The 15,536-nt window shown below is 48.7% G+C and overlaps 1 protein-coding gene across 1 annotated transcript; it reads left to right on the plus strand.

Annotated features, from left to right (window-relative positions):
• Positions 1–4,136: 4,136 nt before the first annotated feature.
• On the plus strand, positions 4,137–10,826 carry ATP1B2 (ATPase Na+/K+ transporting subunit beta 2). Its single transcript, XM_061389674.1, has 7 exons — positions 4,137–4,863; positions 6,666–6,794; positions 7,142–7,246; positions 7,348–7,553; positions 7,785–7,841; positions 8,630–8,728; positions 8,836–10,826. The coding sequence occupies exons 1-7, from the start codon at positions 4,752–4,754 to the stop codon at positions 8,998–9,000; spliced, it is 873 nt and encodes a 290-aa protein (XP_061245658.1). The 5' UTR covers positions 4,137–4,751; the 3' UTR covers positions 9,001–10,826.
• The last annotated feature ends 4,710 nt before the right edge of the window (positions 10,827–15,536 follow it).

Genomic DNA, 15,536 nt, shown 5'->3' on the forward strand with positions numbered 1-15,536 from the left:
GAAGAACTGTACAAAAAAGATCTTCACGACCAAGATAATCACGATGGTGTGATCACTCACCTAGAGCCAGACATCCCGGAATGTGAAGTCAAGTGGGCCTTAGAAAGCATCACTACGAACAAAGCTAGTGGAGGTAATGGAATTCCAGTTGAGCTATTTCAAATCCTGAAAGTTGATGATGTGAAAGTGCTGCACTCATATGCCAGCAAATTTGGAAAACTCAGCAGTGGCCACAGGACTGGAAAAGGTCAGTTTTCATTCCAATCCCAAAGAAAGGCAATGCCAAAGAATGCTCAAACTACCGCACAATTGTACTCATTTCACATGCTAGTAAAGTAATGCTCGAAATTCTCCAAGCCAGGCTTCAGCAATACGTGAACCATGAACTTCCAGATGTTCAAGCTGGTTTTAGAAAAGGCAGAGGAACCAGAGATCAAATTGTGATCATCCACTGGATCATCAAAAAAGCAAGAGAGTTCCAGAAAAACATCTATTTCTGCTTTATCGTCTATGCCAAAGCCTTTGACTGTGTGGATCACAATAAACTGTGGAAAATTCTTCAAGAGATAGGAATACCAGACCACCTGACCTGCCTCTTGAGACCTGTATGCAGGTCAGGAAGCTACAGTTAGAACTGGACATAGAACAATAGACTGGTTCCAAATCAGGAAAGGAGTAAGTGAAGGCAGTATATTGTCACCCTGCTTATTTAACTTATATACAGAGTACATCATGAGAAATGCTGGGCTGGATGAAGCACAAGCTGGAATCAAGATTGCCAGGAGAAATAATCAATAACCTCAGATATGCAGATGACACCACCCTTATGGCAGAAAGTGAAGAAGAACCAAAGAGCCTCTTGATGAAAGTGAAAGAGGAGAGTGAAAAAGTTGGCTTAAAGCTCAACATTCAGAAAACTAAGATCATGGCATCTGGTCTCATCACTTCATGGCAAATAGATGGGGAAACAGTGGAAACAGTGGCAAACTATTTTGGGGGGCTCTAAAATCACTGCAGATGGTGACTGCAGCCATGAAATTAAAAGATGCTTACTCCTTGGAAGGAAAGTTATGACCAATATGCTGCTGCTGCTAAGTCACTTCAGTCATGTCCGACTCTGTGTGACCCCGTAGACAGCAGCCCACCAGGCTCCCCCGTCCCTGGGATTCTCCAGGCAACAACACTGGAGTGGGTTGCCATTTCCTTCTCCAATGCATGAAAGTGAAAGTGAAGTCGCTCAGTCGTGTCTGACTCTTTACGACCCCATGGACTGCAGCCTACCAGGCTCCTCCGTCCATGGGATTTTCCAGGCAAGAGTACTGGAGTGGGGTGCCATTGCCTTCTCCGATGACCAACCTAGACAGCATATTAAAAAGCAGAGACATTACTTTGCCAAAAAAGGTCTGTCTAGTCAAGGCTATGGTTTTTCCAGTAGTCATGTATGGATGTGAGAGTTGGACTATAAAGAAAGCTGAGCACTGAAGAATTGATGCTTTTGAACTGTGATGTTGGAGAAGACTCTTGAGAGTCCCTTGGACTGCAAGGAAATCCAACCAGTCCATCCTAAAGGAGTTCAGTCCTGAGTGTTCATTGGAAGGACTGATGCTGAAGCTGAAACTCCAATACTTTGGCCACCTGATATGAACAGCTGACTCACTTGAAAAGACCCTGATGCTGGGAAAGATTGAGGGCAGGAGAAGAAGGGGATGACAGAGCATGAGATGGTTGGATGGCATCACTGACTTGATGGACATGTCTGAGTAAACTCCGGGAGTTGGTGATGGACAGGGAAGCCTGGCGTGTTGCAGTCGGTCCATGGGGTCACAAAGAGTTGGACACGACTGAGCGACTGAACTGAACTGATGGGACCGGATGCTATGATCTTAGTTTTCTGAATGCTGAGTTTTAAACCAGCTTTTTCACTCTCCTCTTTCACTGTCATCAAAAGGCTCTTTAGTTCTTCGCTTTCTGCCATAAGGGTGGTGTCATATGCATATCTGAGGTTACTGATATTTCTCCCAGCAATCTTGATTCCAGCTTGTGCTTCATCCAGCCTGGCATTTTGCATGATGTACTCTACATATAAGTTAAATGAGCAGAGTGACAATATACAGCCCTGATGTACTTCTTTCCCAATTTGGAACCAGTCTGTTGTTTCACGTCCAGTTCTAACTGTTGCTTCTTGACCTGCATACAGATTTCTCAGGAGGCAAGTCAGATGGTCTGACATTCCCATCTGGTTAAGAATTTTCTAGTTTGTTGTGATCCACACAGTCAAAGGCTTTTGCATAGTCAATAAAACAGAAGCAGATGTTTTTTTCTGGAACTCTCTTGCTTTTTCAATGTCCAACAGATGTTGGCAATTTGGTCTCTGGTTCCTCTGGCCTTCCTCAGTGATCAATGTAAAGAAATGGAGGAAAACAATAAATGGGAAAGACTAGATATCTCTTCAAGAAAATTAGAGATACCAAGGGAACATTTCATGCAAAGATGAGGACAATAAAGGACAGAAATGGTAGGGACCTAACAGAAGCAGAAGATATTAAGAAGAGGTGGCAAGAATACACAGAACAACTATACAAGAAGGATCTTCATGACCCAGATAACCATGATGGTTTGATCACTCACGTAGAGCCAGACATCCTGGAATGCGAAGTCAAGTAGGCCTTGGGAAGCATCACCATGAACAAAGCTAGTGGAGGTGATGGAATTCCACCTGAGCTATTTCAAATCCTAAAAGATGATGCTGTGAAAGTGCTGCACACAATATGCCAGCAAATTTGGAAACTCAGCAGTGGCCACAGGACTGGAAAAGGTCAGTTTTCATTCCAATCCCAAAGAAAGGCAATGCCAGAAAACGTAGCCACCCCATATTTTGGGGCCTCTCACCTCTGAGATGGCCCACACTCTGTGGAGTGTATTTCTTTTTTAATAAATCCGTTTATCTATCACTTTATTTCTCACTAAATTCTTTCTGCACTGAGACACAAAGATCTTGATCCTCACTAAGCCCAGACAGCAGGTGAGTCATTCTAATTAAGACAGTGCAAGTTACACGGCTTCACCTTGTTTGACTGAGCAGATCCTGAGTCCATGAAGCCTGCCCTGACCTGCAGGGGGAAAGTTTGAAGGGGAGGATGCTAGAACAGGAATTGTTGGGGAATAGAGCCAAGAGTGTAAGGTAAGAGTTGAAAAAAGAAGAAAAATCTCTCCAAGCAAAAGTGACAAGATTTTAAGAGACATGAAAAGACAATGAATCTTAACAGGAGGTCTTTAGAGGCCCTTGCACCTCCCTATCAGACTGTGGAAGCCCCGTTGAGAACCTCAACTTTACCTCTCTAGGGCTGGGTTGCACAAGGTCTCTAGCAGGTACTCAATAAATGTTTGTTGACAAATGGGCAAATGAAGAGGGGAGTGCAGAAAGCGGTGGGGCAGGGGGTGGGTGGTGGGAGGAGACAAAACACCAAAGCATATGCGGCTCCAGGGCTGGGGTCTCAAGGCAGGGCTGGGGGCTGGGAAAGTGGTGTTGGAAGGGCTTCAGAGGGGTGTGGGAAGGCAGGGAAGCCCCCAGCCTTGGTGAGAACCAGGTGTTGGGAGAAGAGGCTGTGGGACCGGAGAAGGTGTTGGGGACATTGGCAGCATCTCCCTTGAGGGGAATTTCCGTCCTGTGGTGGCCTCTATGGGTCTCCTGGTGGCATGTTCTAACCTCCAGCCCTGCTAGTGTAGTATCCTGGCTAGTCTCTTCGATCTATTTTTCTTGATCTCTGGCTCCTTCTCTGTTGGTCTCACATTCTGCCCTGTCTCCAGGATCTTAGTTTCTTTCTAACTCTCTGCCTGGGGCCCCTATCTCAGCATATATCTGCTTTTCTCTCTGTCTGCTGTGTCTCTCTGGGGTTATCTTTCCATTTTGCCCCGACACCCTTTCTATACTCTCCACCCACCCAGATCCCGTCCAGTACCTGCGGTGGGAGTAGGGGAGAGCCTTGGTCCTGAGGAGGCATCAGGGGGCGGGCCCAAGCCCTCTCCAAATTTGCATATGCATGAGGTCGCCCAGGCCAGAGAGAGGAGGTGGGGCTTCTGGGGGCGGGGAAGGGGGCGGGCACCCTCGGAGCCACCGAGTATAAAGACCGCGCGCTGTCGCTAGCCCCGCACTGCTGAAGAGCGGAGCCTCCGCCCGGGGGACCCCTATCCCTGCCTGTCCCCACAACTGCGCGTCCCCACCCCACCCCCGTGGCCGAGCCACCTTTGGTGTGGCGGTCTCCACTCGTCAGAAGAGCCTTGAACAGTCACCCGACTCCTCTCCACAGCCTCTTTGCATCTCGGATTTCGGGGCGGCCCCCTCCCCCACCTCTCCCTGCCTCTTGGCACCCCGATTTTTCCGTGCTCCGCTCGGGTTTTGCAGCCGTCTATTTTTGCATCCCTTTTCGTTTTGCTTCTGAGAGGTCTAGGGGGTGAAGCTGCGTTCGCACTCCTTCGCCTTTTTATCCTCCCCTGCTCGGACAACCCCCCTTTTCATTGCAGTGGGGGTGCCTAGGATCTGTTCATCTTACGCCGCACCGCCAGCACCCCGCAGCGTGTGGCCTTGCGCCCCGGAATTGACAGCGGCTGCATATCTGAGGGGGGGGGGTCTCCCTTGGCCCCGCTGCCTTTGCTCCCCGCGCGTTCCGGTGCGTGAGGGGGGCTTCAGCGCGCAGCACCCCGGCTTCTCCATAGTCCCCCGCCCCGCGCGGGACTTGCCCCCCGCCGTCAAGATGGTCATCCAGAAAGAGAAGAAGAGCTGCGGGCAGGTGGTTGAGGAGTGGAAGGAGTTCGTGTGGAACCCGAGGACGCACCAGTTCATGGGCCGCACAGGGACCAGCTGGGGTATGCGGGGCCGGCCGTGCTAGGGGCGGGAGGCGGGGGGATCCGCCTGGCGACGCCCGGGGAGGACGAGGTCCCGCCGGCGCAGCCCCAGCTCTGTTCCCGGGTTCCCGGCGTCCGGCCCCCCTGCCGGGCTCCGGGCTGGGAGGGGGCCGAGTCGCCGGTCTAATCTCCCTGGCTGGCCGCTGCGGAGGCGGAGAAAGTAGGTCACTGCCGCCTTCCCGCCCCCCGCAGAGCCCCCTCGCGCGGGGGGTCGCGGGCTCTGCGCGCGTGTGCTCGCCGCGGCGCTTGCGCTCCCTGTCGGGGGCCGGTCAGCTCCACACGGTCGCCCCCCTTCTCCAGAAGAGCGCCCCTTCCCTCCCTCTGATTCTCACTAGCTGGCCAGGCCCGTCTATTTTTAGCTCGTGCCCACCCCTTGGACCCTGGGAACATTCATGAGGGGGCGGGTCTTGGAGAGGTGGGGTGTGTGTTGGAGAGGGTTCTTCACAGCGGAAGTTGTCTGGATCCCACTGCCTCGTGTTTTGGAGCCTTCTGTGACTGCTTCGTGGGTGGGGGGCTGTGGGGCCGGGGTGCCACTGGGAGGTGTTCGGGGCTGGGTGTTGGGCTCAGATGTCACAAGCGGAGGGAGTGGTCACTGGTGGTGAGATGTGTACATCATCTGGGCCCTGTGTCTCAGGCGTTGGATGGCCAGGCACCTTCCCCACCCATACCTTGGAGGTGGTGTGTGGGACCACATATTCAGGAGATGTGGAGGGACTTGTGTCTGGTTGAGGGTCCGGTGCTGAGCATAGATGCCAGTGAAGGGTGATTTCTTCCAAAAGGGATTTTCAAGCTGGGAAGTTGAAGCACAGGAGACATTGTGTGGCACAATTTACAGTTCATCCACGCTGACTGAATGCTGTTCCCATTAGCCCACCCCACCAAGGGGCCCTTGAAGTGGGTCTGATGCAGTCCTTATGCAGGAAACGGGAAGTCCAGTCCGTGGGACTGGAAGGGTCCTTGAGTCCTTGGGAAAATCTGGGGAGGCTTGGGGAAGTGTCTTCTGAGATGGAAGGACTCGAGATCTGGGGGAATGGAAACAGCAGGTACTCACACTAGGCTGAGGAGTGACAGTGACTTGTCACATCCACCAAGAGTCCACCAGGCTCTCTGCCTGGAAGGCTGTGGAAAGTCTTCCTTTACACCTGCCTTTGCCCTGAGTGCTGAGTGTGAGCTGGGGGTGGGGTGACTGTTGAAGGCCCTGGACAGCTGTCTCTGAGAGACTTTGTAGCTTTGGCCGGAGACCCACTCAAGGTTCAGCTCTTGTAGGGCTCAGAGAGAGAAGATTTTGCTGTTTGAGTGTGAGGGTCCACACCCTGAGAGATGGTTTGAGAGTTTGGTGGTGAATTGGGGCCAGTGCCAGCTTGAAAAGTCATCGTGCTGGACAACTTCAAACATGAGTACCCATATAGCAGTAACAGATGGTATGCCTTTTCAGGGCCATGAAGGTTGACAAGTTGAGAATATAATTTGTGGCAAAATGACTGTGGCCTATTCAAGGGGTTGTCCAAGCAACAAGAGTTTAGGTTTCTTGTGTCCTCCACAAAATTGGGCTTCACTGTGCTGTAGGACCAGAAGGGGCTGGGAGCCATGGCTGGAAGCCAGACACACTGCCTTTTTCCAGCTTGTCTCCTTTTGCTCCCAGGGGAAGGCTCCCTGGGGCTCTGGGATCCTTTCCTGAGCAGAACCTCTGAGTGGGGGAGGGGCACGTGGACAGGTCGTGGATGGAGACCTGGAACCTGTTGACCCTATTTCCTCCTCTTTAGCCTTTATCCTCCTCTTCTACCTCGTCTTCTATGGCTTCCTCACCGCCATGTTCACCCTCACCATGTGGGTGATGCTGCAGACGGTCTCCGACCACACCCCCAAGTACCAGGACCGATTGGCTACACCAGGTGAGTGATGAAACTCCCCCACCAGCCAGGCTCACTACTCTGATGCCCCTAAGCCTCCCAAAGGAACTCGCAGGTTGAGAACTGTCAGCTCTTAGAGGTTTGGTTCTGATGAGCCAGTCACCACGTGCTGGGCAGTTCTTCTTAAAGGCCGCCTTCACATTCCCCACAGCTGAGAGCTATGTGATCTGGAGAGGTGGCAGAGGGTCACAGGAGATCTCCCTCCCTGGAAGGCGATCTCAGATCTTCCTGTCATCCCTCACCCTGGTGTTCCCCATGTCCATCTTCTTCCCTCTTTGTATGGTCCTTTGTCTTACATATACCCCCTCATTCTTGCCTCTGCTGACTAGGCTTGATGATTCGCCCTAAGACTGAGAACCTCGATGTCATTGTCAATGTCAGTGACACTGAAAGCTGGGACCAGCATGTTCAGAAACTCAATAAGTTCTTGGAGCGTGAGTACGGGCTCGATGGCTATGCAGGACTTCGGGCAGGGGGTTGGGTACCCTGGGAGCAGAACATGAGGTCGGTGACTCTCTCTCGCCCACCTCCTTAGCTTACAATGACTCCATCCAAGCCCAGAAGAATGATGTCTGCCGCCCTGGTCGCTATTACGAACAACCAGATAATGGAGTTCTAAACTACCCAAAACGTGCTTGCCAGTTCAACCGGACCCAGCTGGGTGACTGCTCTGGCATTGGGGACCCCACCCACTATGGTTACAGCACTGGACAGCCCTGTGTCTTCATCAAGATGAACCGGGTACTCATATCCTTAGTCCCCAGGGAGAATGGAGGAGGGAGCTACCATCTGCTGGCAGTTGCTTTCTTTTACTGGGGCTCTTGGGCTTCGGGAGACTTTTAGATGTTTGAGTGGCTGAGAGAACAAGAGAGATGTGACTGCTGGAGGCTGAGATCATGGCTGGGGGGCTGGATATTTCTGTTTTTGACAACTTCTTTTCCTAACCCTCACCACTGTCTCTCCTCACTCCAGGTCATCAACTTCTATGCGGGAGCAAACCAGAGCATGAATGTTACCTGCGTGGGGAAGGTGAGTTTGTCGGGCCTTGTCCATCTGTTTGCCCCATCTGTTTGTCCTTATGGTTTCCATGTCATTCACTCATCTCTCCCTATCTTCTTTACTCCCAGAGGCCCCATAACTCTAGGGACAAGGGGGTAAGCATGGGCTTCAATATGGCTCAAACTCCAAGGCACTGCCACCCCTCATGCTTCTGTCTAGGATGCAGAAGTCTGCTCTTTTATATGGATAGACACCCTCTCCCTGACTCCACCCGAGCCCCTGCCTCTGGCTTCTCTCCATGATCCTCCCATCTTCTCTATTCCCTGACCATGTCTTCTGCGCTCAGTCTCATGTCTCTTCTGCCCTCAGTTCTTTTTAGGTATCTGGTAGCTGCTGGTCTGTGAGCACCACCTGCCACCACTAAGTTGTCCTTGGAGCCCTGCTTCCCCCACCTCTGTCCCTCTAGGAGCTTCCTGCTCCTCTTGCTTCATCCCCCTCCTTGCTTCCTACTGAGCTCTTACTCATTGATCTGTTCTCTCTTGGCTCCGCTCCAGAAACCGATTCCTGAGGATGGGGTAAGAATTTGGGGTGGGAGGGCAGTAGAAGGCTTCGGGCTCCTTAGCACCCTGGAGGACTTCCCAGTCTGATGGTGGAGACAGGATACCCCCTCCTGTGCAAGCACAAATATACCAGGCTCCACAGCTCAAGGGATACGGATTTGAGAGAGCACAATCGGGATGAAGGAGGAACACAGGGAAGTCAGCTGAGTTCCCGCCATCCCTAACATGCTCTCCTCCACCCTCCTGCGTCCCCCACAGCGAGATGAAGATGCCGAGAATCTCGGCAACTTCGTTATGTTCCCTGCAAACGGCAATATCGACCTCATGTACTTTCCCTACTATGGCAAGAAGTTTCACGTAAGTCCTGCGGGAGGCCGGGTGCTGGCTCCTCCAGGGGAGCAGGGTGCGGGGTTGGAGGCCCAGCTGCCTCAGGCCTGGAGCCTCGCTCTCCTCCTCTGGCCCAGGTGAACTACACACAGCCCCTGGTGGCTGTCAAGTTCCTGAATGTGACCCCCAACGTGGAGGTGAACGTGGAGTGCCGCATCAATGCTGCCAACATTGCCACTGACGATGAGCGCGACAAGTTCGCGGGGCGTGTGGCCTTCAAACTCCGCATCAACAAAACCTGAGGCCCCCTTCCTCCCGCCCCCAACTCTTTCCTACGGATGCTTCTGGAATACCCCTGACCCCGCCTGATCCCTCTCTCACCCACCCCAAAGGTATTTTTTATAACAGAGCTATGGCTTGTCTGAGCCTCGCGCCCTTTTCCTTTCCTTCTGAACCCGGCCTGACATCTGTCGTGATTCTCTGGTTGCACACACTTTCCACCATCTTCTTCCTGCCTGAGCTCTGTCAGAGACAGGGAGATGGAACCCCCAAGATGGTCATAGAGTTCGGAGTCTTTCTAGTCCTGGTGTAGCTGTGAGTGAGGTGTCCTTACAGTTCCCCACCCATCCTGCCCTCCTGTTCCAGCCCTCCAGAACTATAGAAAATGCCCACCCGCCCACCTTGGTCTTTCCTCATAGCTCAGTTGATAAAGAATCCGTCTGCAATGCAGGAGACCCAGGTTTGATTCCTAGGTTGGGAAGATCCCCTGGAGAAAAGAAAAGCTACCCACTCCAGTATTCTGGCCTGGAGAATTCCTTGGACTGTATAGTCCATGGGGGTCACAAAGAGTCGGACACGACTGAGTGACTTTCACTTTCTTTTCTTTTCACCCACCCACACACAGACGGCAATCTCTTCATGCTTATCTCCAGACAGAATGTGGCACTCCATTCTGTTTTTTAAAATAACTGAAGTATAATTAACTTACAACACTGCTGTTAGTTCCAGGTGCACCGCTTAATGATTTAATATCTCTGTAGGCTACAGAGTGGTCACCAGTGTGACCCTCTATCCTCCCATGCCAGCTCAGCCGCTGTCCCCTCCCCTGTCTCCCACACCTTCTGCCTTGTCTACCACAGTCGCTGTCTCAGTGGCTTTTGACTTGTGTGACTCCTTGGTCAGTCTTTCCCCACTTCTCTATCCCCATTCCCTCCAATGAAAGCGGGACCACTTGTAACTGAAGACATGATGGCTCTGTGGCCTTTTCCTTCTTTCCTGGCACAGCTGGTTTCTCACTCCACGTTGAATACGTGAGCTGGGAATGAAGGTCTGAAAGAAAAATCCCTGTTGATTCTTGAAAATTCTCTTCCTGGTCTCCTATCACGCCTCAGAGGGGCGGGGTTGACCTAGGCTGAATATGCACTTTGTTTTTGCCGATGGCTCCCTCCCCTCTGTTCCCTTTCCCAGAATATCCTGCAAGTTCTACTTCCCAGGCGCCCTGGGGGAGGGGCAGCCACTTTGGCTGGGTCCCCAGTGGCCACCTTGGAAACGTCAGCTGGTTATGGGACTATTCCATCTCCTTCCCCTCCGCCCAGATCTGCTCCCCCACCCCCATCCTCTCTGTGGCTTCTCTTAGCAAGTTATCAACTAATCACAAACTAACTCCTCCCCTTTCTTCCGCATGCCAGCCTGAAAATTGCAGATACCTCCTCCTTTTAAGACTCTGAATTTCTTGGCTCCATCTCCTTCAGACCCCTTTGCCTTCTTAAACAACCCCATAGTGCCCATAGAATGTTAAATGAGGGACCTTCTGTGTTCTTGAGTTATAGAGGCATTTTAACTCTTTCTTCTCCCACGCCCTTCACTTCCCCACCTGTAATTTCCCTGTTCTTTTTTGATGCTGCAGCTTCCACACCCCACCCATGGGTGGACCCTTCCCTGTTTTTCTGACTGGATCTGAGGCTCTTCCCTTTGGATCCCATTGTTTTCCTGCACTCCCCTCACCCAAGTGGTCTCTCTCTGCAGTTATTTAATGCCTGTGTCTGATCTACTGTAAAAAGAGGATAAAGTACAATAAAATGAGAGCAATTATATATATATATAAAAATATATATATATCACACATGGAGCCCTGCGTGCAGGTTGTTCCTTTCTGAGCTTTTGGAGGAGACCTGGGAAGGGGGTGAGGGGTGGATTTGGGTGATCTGAGGGATACCCAGCCCTTGGGAGGACCACTTCCCTGCTTTGATCTCTTGTGTCCAGTGTCCAAGAATCTACCTCCTAGATTGCTCCATCACCCATACTGTCTTGAGATCAATCACTCAATACAAGACAGGCAAGAAGCCTATGTCTTTTTCTACAGCTATACTTATAAAGTGCCTACTATGTGCATTCTAGGCAACGTGAAGATACACTTATGAAAGAGGCAGAGTTCCTGCCCCCAAGGAGCTCCCCAGTATAACAGGAGAGGGGAGGAGCACTCGAGAAACTCTCAAACCAGGTAGACCTAAACGTATTTCCAGGAAGGAGAGAAAGCTGGTGAGGACAAAATTCAGAGTGGTCAACCACTCTCTGGGGGGTCGGTGGGGGGGTTCATAAGGAAGGTTTCTTAGAGGCTTAAAGGATGGGGTGGCTTTGGGGGAGAGGCTAGCATCAGCAAATGCCCAGAGACAGATGAGGACAATTGACTGGAAGAAACAGATCTCAAAATAGAATGAACCATAGGATCCCAATTTTGTGTATAAAAAAAGCACACAAGCATAGAAAAAGGATGGATGAGTCTGTACAACAATATTTATTGTGGTATTTTGGGATGGGTTTATAGCTAATTTTTATTTTCTTGGGGTTTGTTTTTGTTTGCAATGAGTTGGCCTGGATGTTTGCCTTGAAAAAATAGCTTTATTACTTGTGTATACACATATATATAGTTTTATCTTGAGTGCAATGTATACACACATGGATTGCTGGGTTTTAGTCATATAATGCACATTATACATAAAATGTGTGTGTGCGTGTTAGTCACTCAATTGTGTTAAACTCTTTGTGATCCCATGGACTGTAGCCCGCCAGGCTCCTCTGGAGTGGGTACTGGAGTGGGTAGCCATCCCCTTTTCCAGGGGATCTTCCTGACCCAGGGATCGAACCCGGGTCTACCTGCATTGCAGGCAGATGCTTTACCATCTGAGCCACCACAGAAGCCCATACATATTATATTAGATATTATAGACAATTTTGTGCATTACACTTGTTCATTCAATTTCACCTGGCCTGATAGAGCTCTAATTCATTTTTTTAAATGGTTGCATAATATTTTTTTCTATTGGGTTGTTCTTGTTAATTTCTTAAAGCTTCTTGACAGTTGTAGATATAAACTGTTTTCTGCATTGTAGATTTCCCCCAATCAATTGTTTGTCTCTTGAGTTTGTGGTGGCTTCTTTACTGTTAAAAAGTGGTTTCTTTTTTTTTTTTTTGGCCACACTGCGTGACTTGTGGGATCTTAGTTCCCAGACTAGGGAGCAGGGATAGAACCTACCCCTCAGCAGTGAAAGCACGGAGTCTTCACCACTGGACTGCCAGGGAATTTCCAGAAGGCTATATTCATATTTTGTAAAAATATTTTGGGCAGGATTTTATTTCATTTTAATTTTTACATATGCCTTAATTCCTTTGCCTATTTTTTAAAAAACAATACAACTAAAAATTTAATTTATTTACTTATTTATTTTTGGCTTCACTTCTCAGCTTGAGGGATCTTCTATGACCAGAGATTAAACCCTGGCTTCCTGCAGTGGAAGCTTGGAGTCCTAACCTCTGGGCTGCCAAGAAATTCCCACACTTGGTCTATTTTGATTTCTCTTTGTGTGGTACAAATGAAGAGTCTCGTATTATTTTATTAGGGTATCAGCTTCATTAAAAAAAAAATTCTTAATTTACTTCCTCCCACTGATCCTCCAGGTCAGGAAGATCTGGAGAAGGGATGGGCTACCCACTCCAGTATTCTTGGGCTTCCCTGGTAGCTCAGATGGTAAAGAATCTGCCTGCAATGAAAGAGACCTGGGTTTGATTCCTGGGTTGGGGAGATCCCCTGGAGTGGGTTGGAGGAGGGCATGGCAACCCAATCCAGTATTCTTGCCGGGAGAATCCCCATGGACAGAGGAGCCTGGTGGGCTACAGTCCATGGGTTTGCAGAGTCAGACACGACTGAGCAACTAAACACATTGAACTGAAATGCCAACTTTGGCTGTGTAATACATTTTACTACATACTGAGTTCTTCTTCTGGATTCATTGCTGGCTTGTCTATCACTCCCTATACCAAGCCATATTGATCTGATGCCAGTTGATTTTATAGTCTGTTTTCTGATACCTAGCAAGGCAAGCAAGCCCTCTGCCCATTCCTTTTTGGTTATTTGGGGGCACTTATTCTTCTCTATAAATTTATGACAAATATATCCAATTCTCAAAAACAAAAGCCATCAAGACTTGTTGAGATTCTGATTGTAATTGCGTTGTATCTTTATTTCAGGAGAACTCGTCTTTTTTATCAGATAGTAAGTTTTCCCATGTAAGAACAGGTTATCATTTCCTTTTGTTTGGAGCTTGGTTTATGTCCTTAGATAAGGTTTTATAATTTTCTCCAAATTGAGTCTGTGCCATTCTTTCATTTTTTTGTGTGATTCTTGTGAAACTTATCCCTAATTATTTTATTGCCATCTACTATCCATCTACCTTATTAAATTAGCTTAATTCCATCATCTATTATTAACTAAGAGGTTAGTTTTTAGGTACATAAGCATATGATCCAAAAAGCAAAAATATTTATTTTTTAAACAATGTTTTGTTTTCTTCATCTCTAAAAATCCTGTTGAGTGCTCTAAAACTGATGTTAGTGGGCATTCTTGCAGTGAAAGTAAGTCTTAACACTGCCAGGGAAGTCTTCTTGTATAGTTCTAATTTAAATTGAAATGACCTTAGGGTTTAACCATTAGGATAATACCAGTATTCCATTACTATTTTTTTTTGGCCAAGTGATGTGGGGTCTTAGTTCCCTGACCAGGGATCAAACCCAAACCCCCTGCAGTGGAAGCACAGAGGTTTAACCACTGGACCACCAGAAAGTTCCTCCATTACTCTTTTCTTTTTTAAAGGAATGGCTGCTGAAATTTAATCAAATTCTTTTCAGCATCTGTTGATATGATCATATTTTTATTCCTTAATTTATTAATACAATGAATTCTGTTGACAGACTCTCTATTAAACCAATTTTATGCTCCTGGAATAAACCCTACTTGGTTATAATGTTAATATTCTTTTGATTCATCAATATATATTTTTTGATACTATTTAGATATTTTGCATCTCTATAAATTAGTTTGCTTTTAATTTTTTAGTATCTTGATTAAGTTTTAATATTAATGAAATCACAAAAAATTTACATGAATTGGAGATTCCACTTTTCCTATGGTCTGGAATAGTTTATTTAAACATTGGATTAATTTGCTCTTACTGTTCCTTTTTTCCGCAAACTCTTGAGTTTTTCTCTTTGTTTAAAGTGTATCTTTTTTTCCCCCCCTTGAGTCCTGCTTTTGAATTTATTCTTTCAACCAACTTGGCTTTCTCTTTCAATAAGTTATATCTTTAATTTTTAGGCTGCATGCTAGCTTCCTTTTTCTTTTTCTAAATAAAGAAAACATTTATGGCTTTACATTTTCCTCATTGTACAACTTCTACTGAGTGTTATAGATTTGGGGCCCCTGTGTTCCTGAAATCAAGGAGGTAAGTTTTTAAAATTATTCTAAAACTTAGCGGAACAGGACTTGGGCTCTTTGAGTGTGGGGGCAGGGCCAAGTCTGCCACTGGTCCCCACAACATAGAACAATCCTGGGCACACAGTAAGGCATCGGTCAATGAATATCTGCTGGCTAGATTGTCAGGAGGGAATATAGCCAGAGGGAAGGAAGTGAGCAAGTAGGACCAGAGAGGTCAGGGACTCATTGGAAGTCACATAGCTTAGTAGAACTGGCCTGAAAACCCAGGGTTAATTCTCAGACCAGTAACCTATCAGGGTTGCAAAGAGTCGGACACGACTGAGTGACTGAACTGAACTGAACCTATCAGGACACAAAGGGATTGGCAGAGCAAGGAAGGCTCTGCTTTGTGAAGGAGTAGAGCAGAAACAAAAAGAGCTAAGGACACACTCTAGAGAAATGTGGAGTGTAGGGGGGTGCAGGACACTGGTCAGAAAGAGGCTCAAGGTGACCTGTCTATAGGAGTGAGGCAAGGAAATTTCGAGTTTCAAGTGCTCTGGTTTACCGAGGGCCTGGCTTGTGAGGAGAGATGGCAAAGTTAAAGATCTCTACAAGAGGTGGTTCTGGGTATCCTGGGTAGTGTTTGGCATTCTCCAGAAAGGAAGAAAAAGTGTGATTTCGAGGCCAGGGAGCTGGTGGCTTCACAGCTGTCTGGGATCCTCAGGGTAAGCCTGGGGATTCCCTCAGGGACTTTAAGCCAGGTTGAGGGAACAGTGGTCCCAGAAGCCCCTCTGGACCTTACTCTGCTCTCTCTGCCCGCAGGGAGGAGGCAGATGAGCTGTGGCCCCAGTCTGGCCATCCTTCTAATGTTGGCTCAGGCAGCAGTGGCGGGTGTGGGATGATGGGGAGAGCCTGCCCCCAGCCCCGCTCCCTGGGAGCTGGCAGCCCTAAGGAACAGAACGGGTGGAGGGGGGTGCAGGGCTCCCCAGGCTCGACTCTCCTCCCTACCCCAAGAAGCCCTTTGAAAGGTTTTCCTGGCAGAGTTTAAAGCTTCCATTCATTCAGCTGGCTGGCACGAGGCCCGGGTGTGGG

Source organism: Bos javanicus, chromosome 19 (assembly GCF_032452875.1).
Source record: "Bos javanicus breed banteng chromosome 19, ARS-OSU_banteng_1.0, whole genome shotgun sequence".
Classification (NCBI taxonomy): domain Eukaryota; kingdom Metazoa; phylum Chordata; class Mammalia; order Artiodactyla; family Bovidae; genus Bos; species Bos javanicus.

Bases quoted from the DNA above. Each gene is read 5' to 3' on its own strand.
- ATP1B2 (XM_061389674.1), top strand. From the start codon at position 4,752: ATGGTCATCCAGAAAGAGAAGAAGAGCTGCGGGCAGGTGGTTGAGGAG. The intron at 4,864-6,665 runs GTATGCGGGGCC...CCTCCTCTTTAG, and splicing joins CCGCACAGGGACCAGCTGGG to CCTTTATCCTCCTCTTCTAC. The intron at 6,795-7,141 runs GTGAGTGATGAA...TCTGCTGACTAG, and splicing joins GGACCGATTGGCTACACCAG to GCTTGATGATTCGCCCTAAG.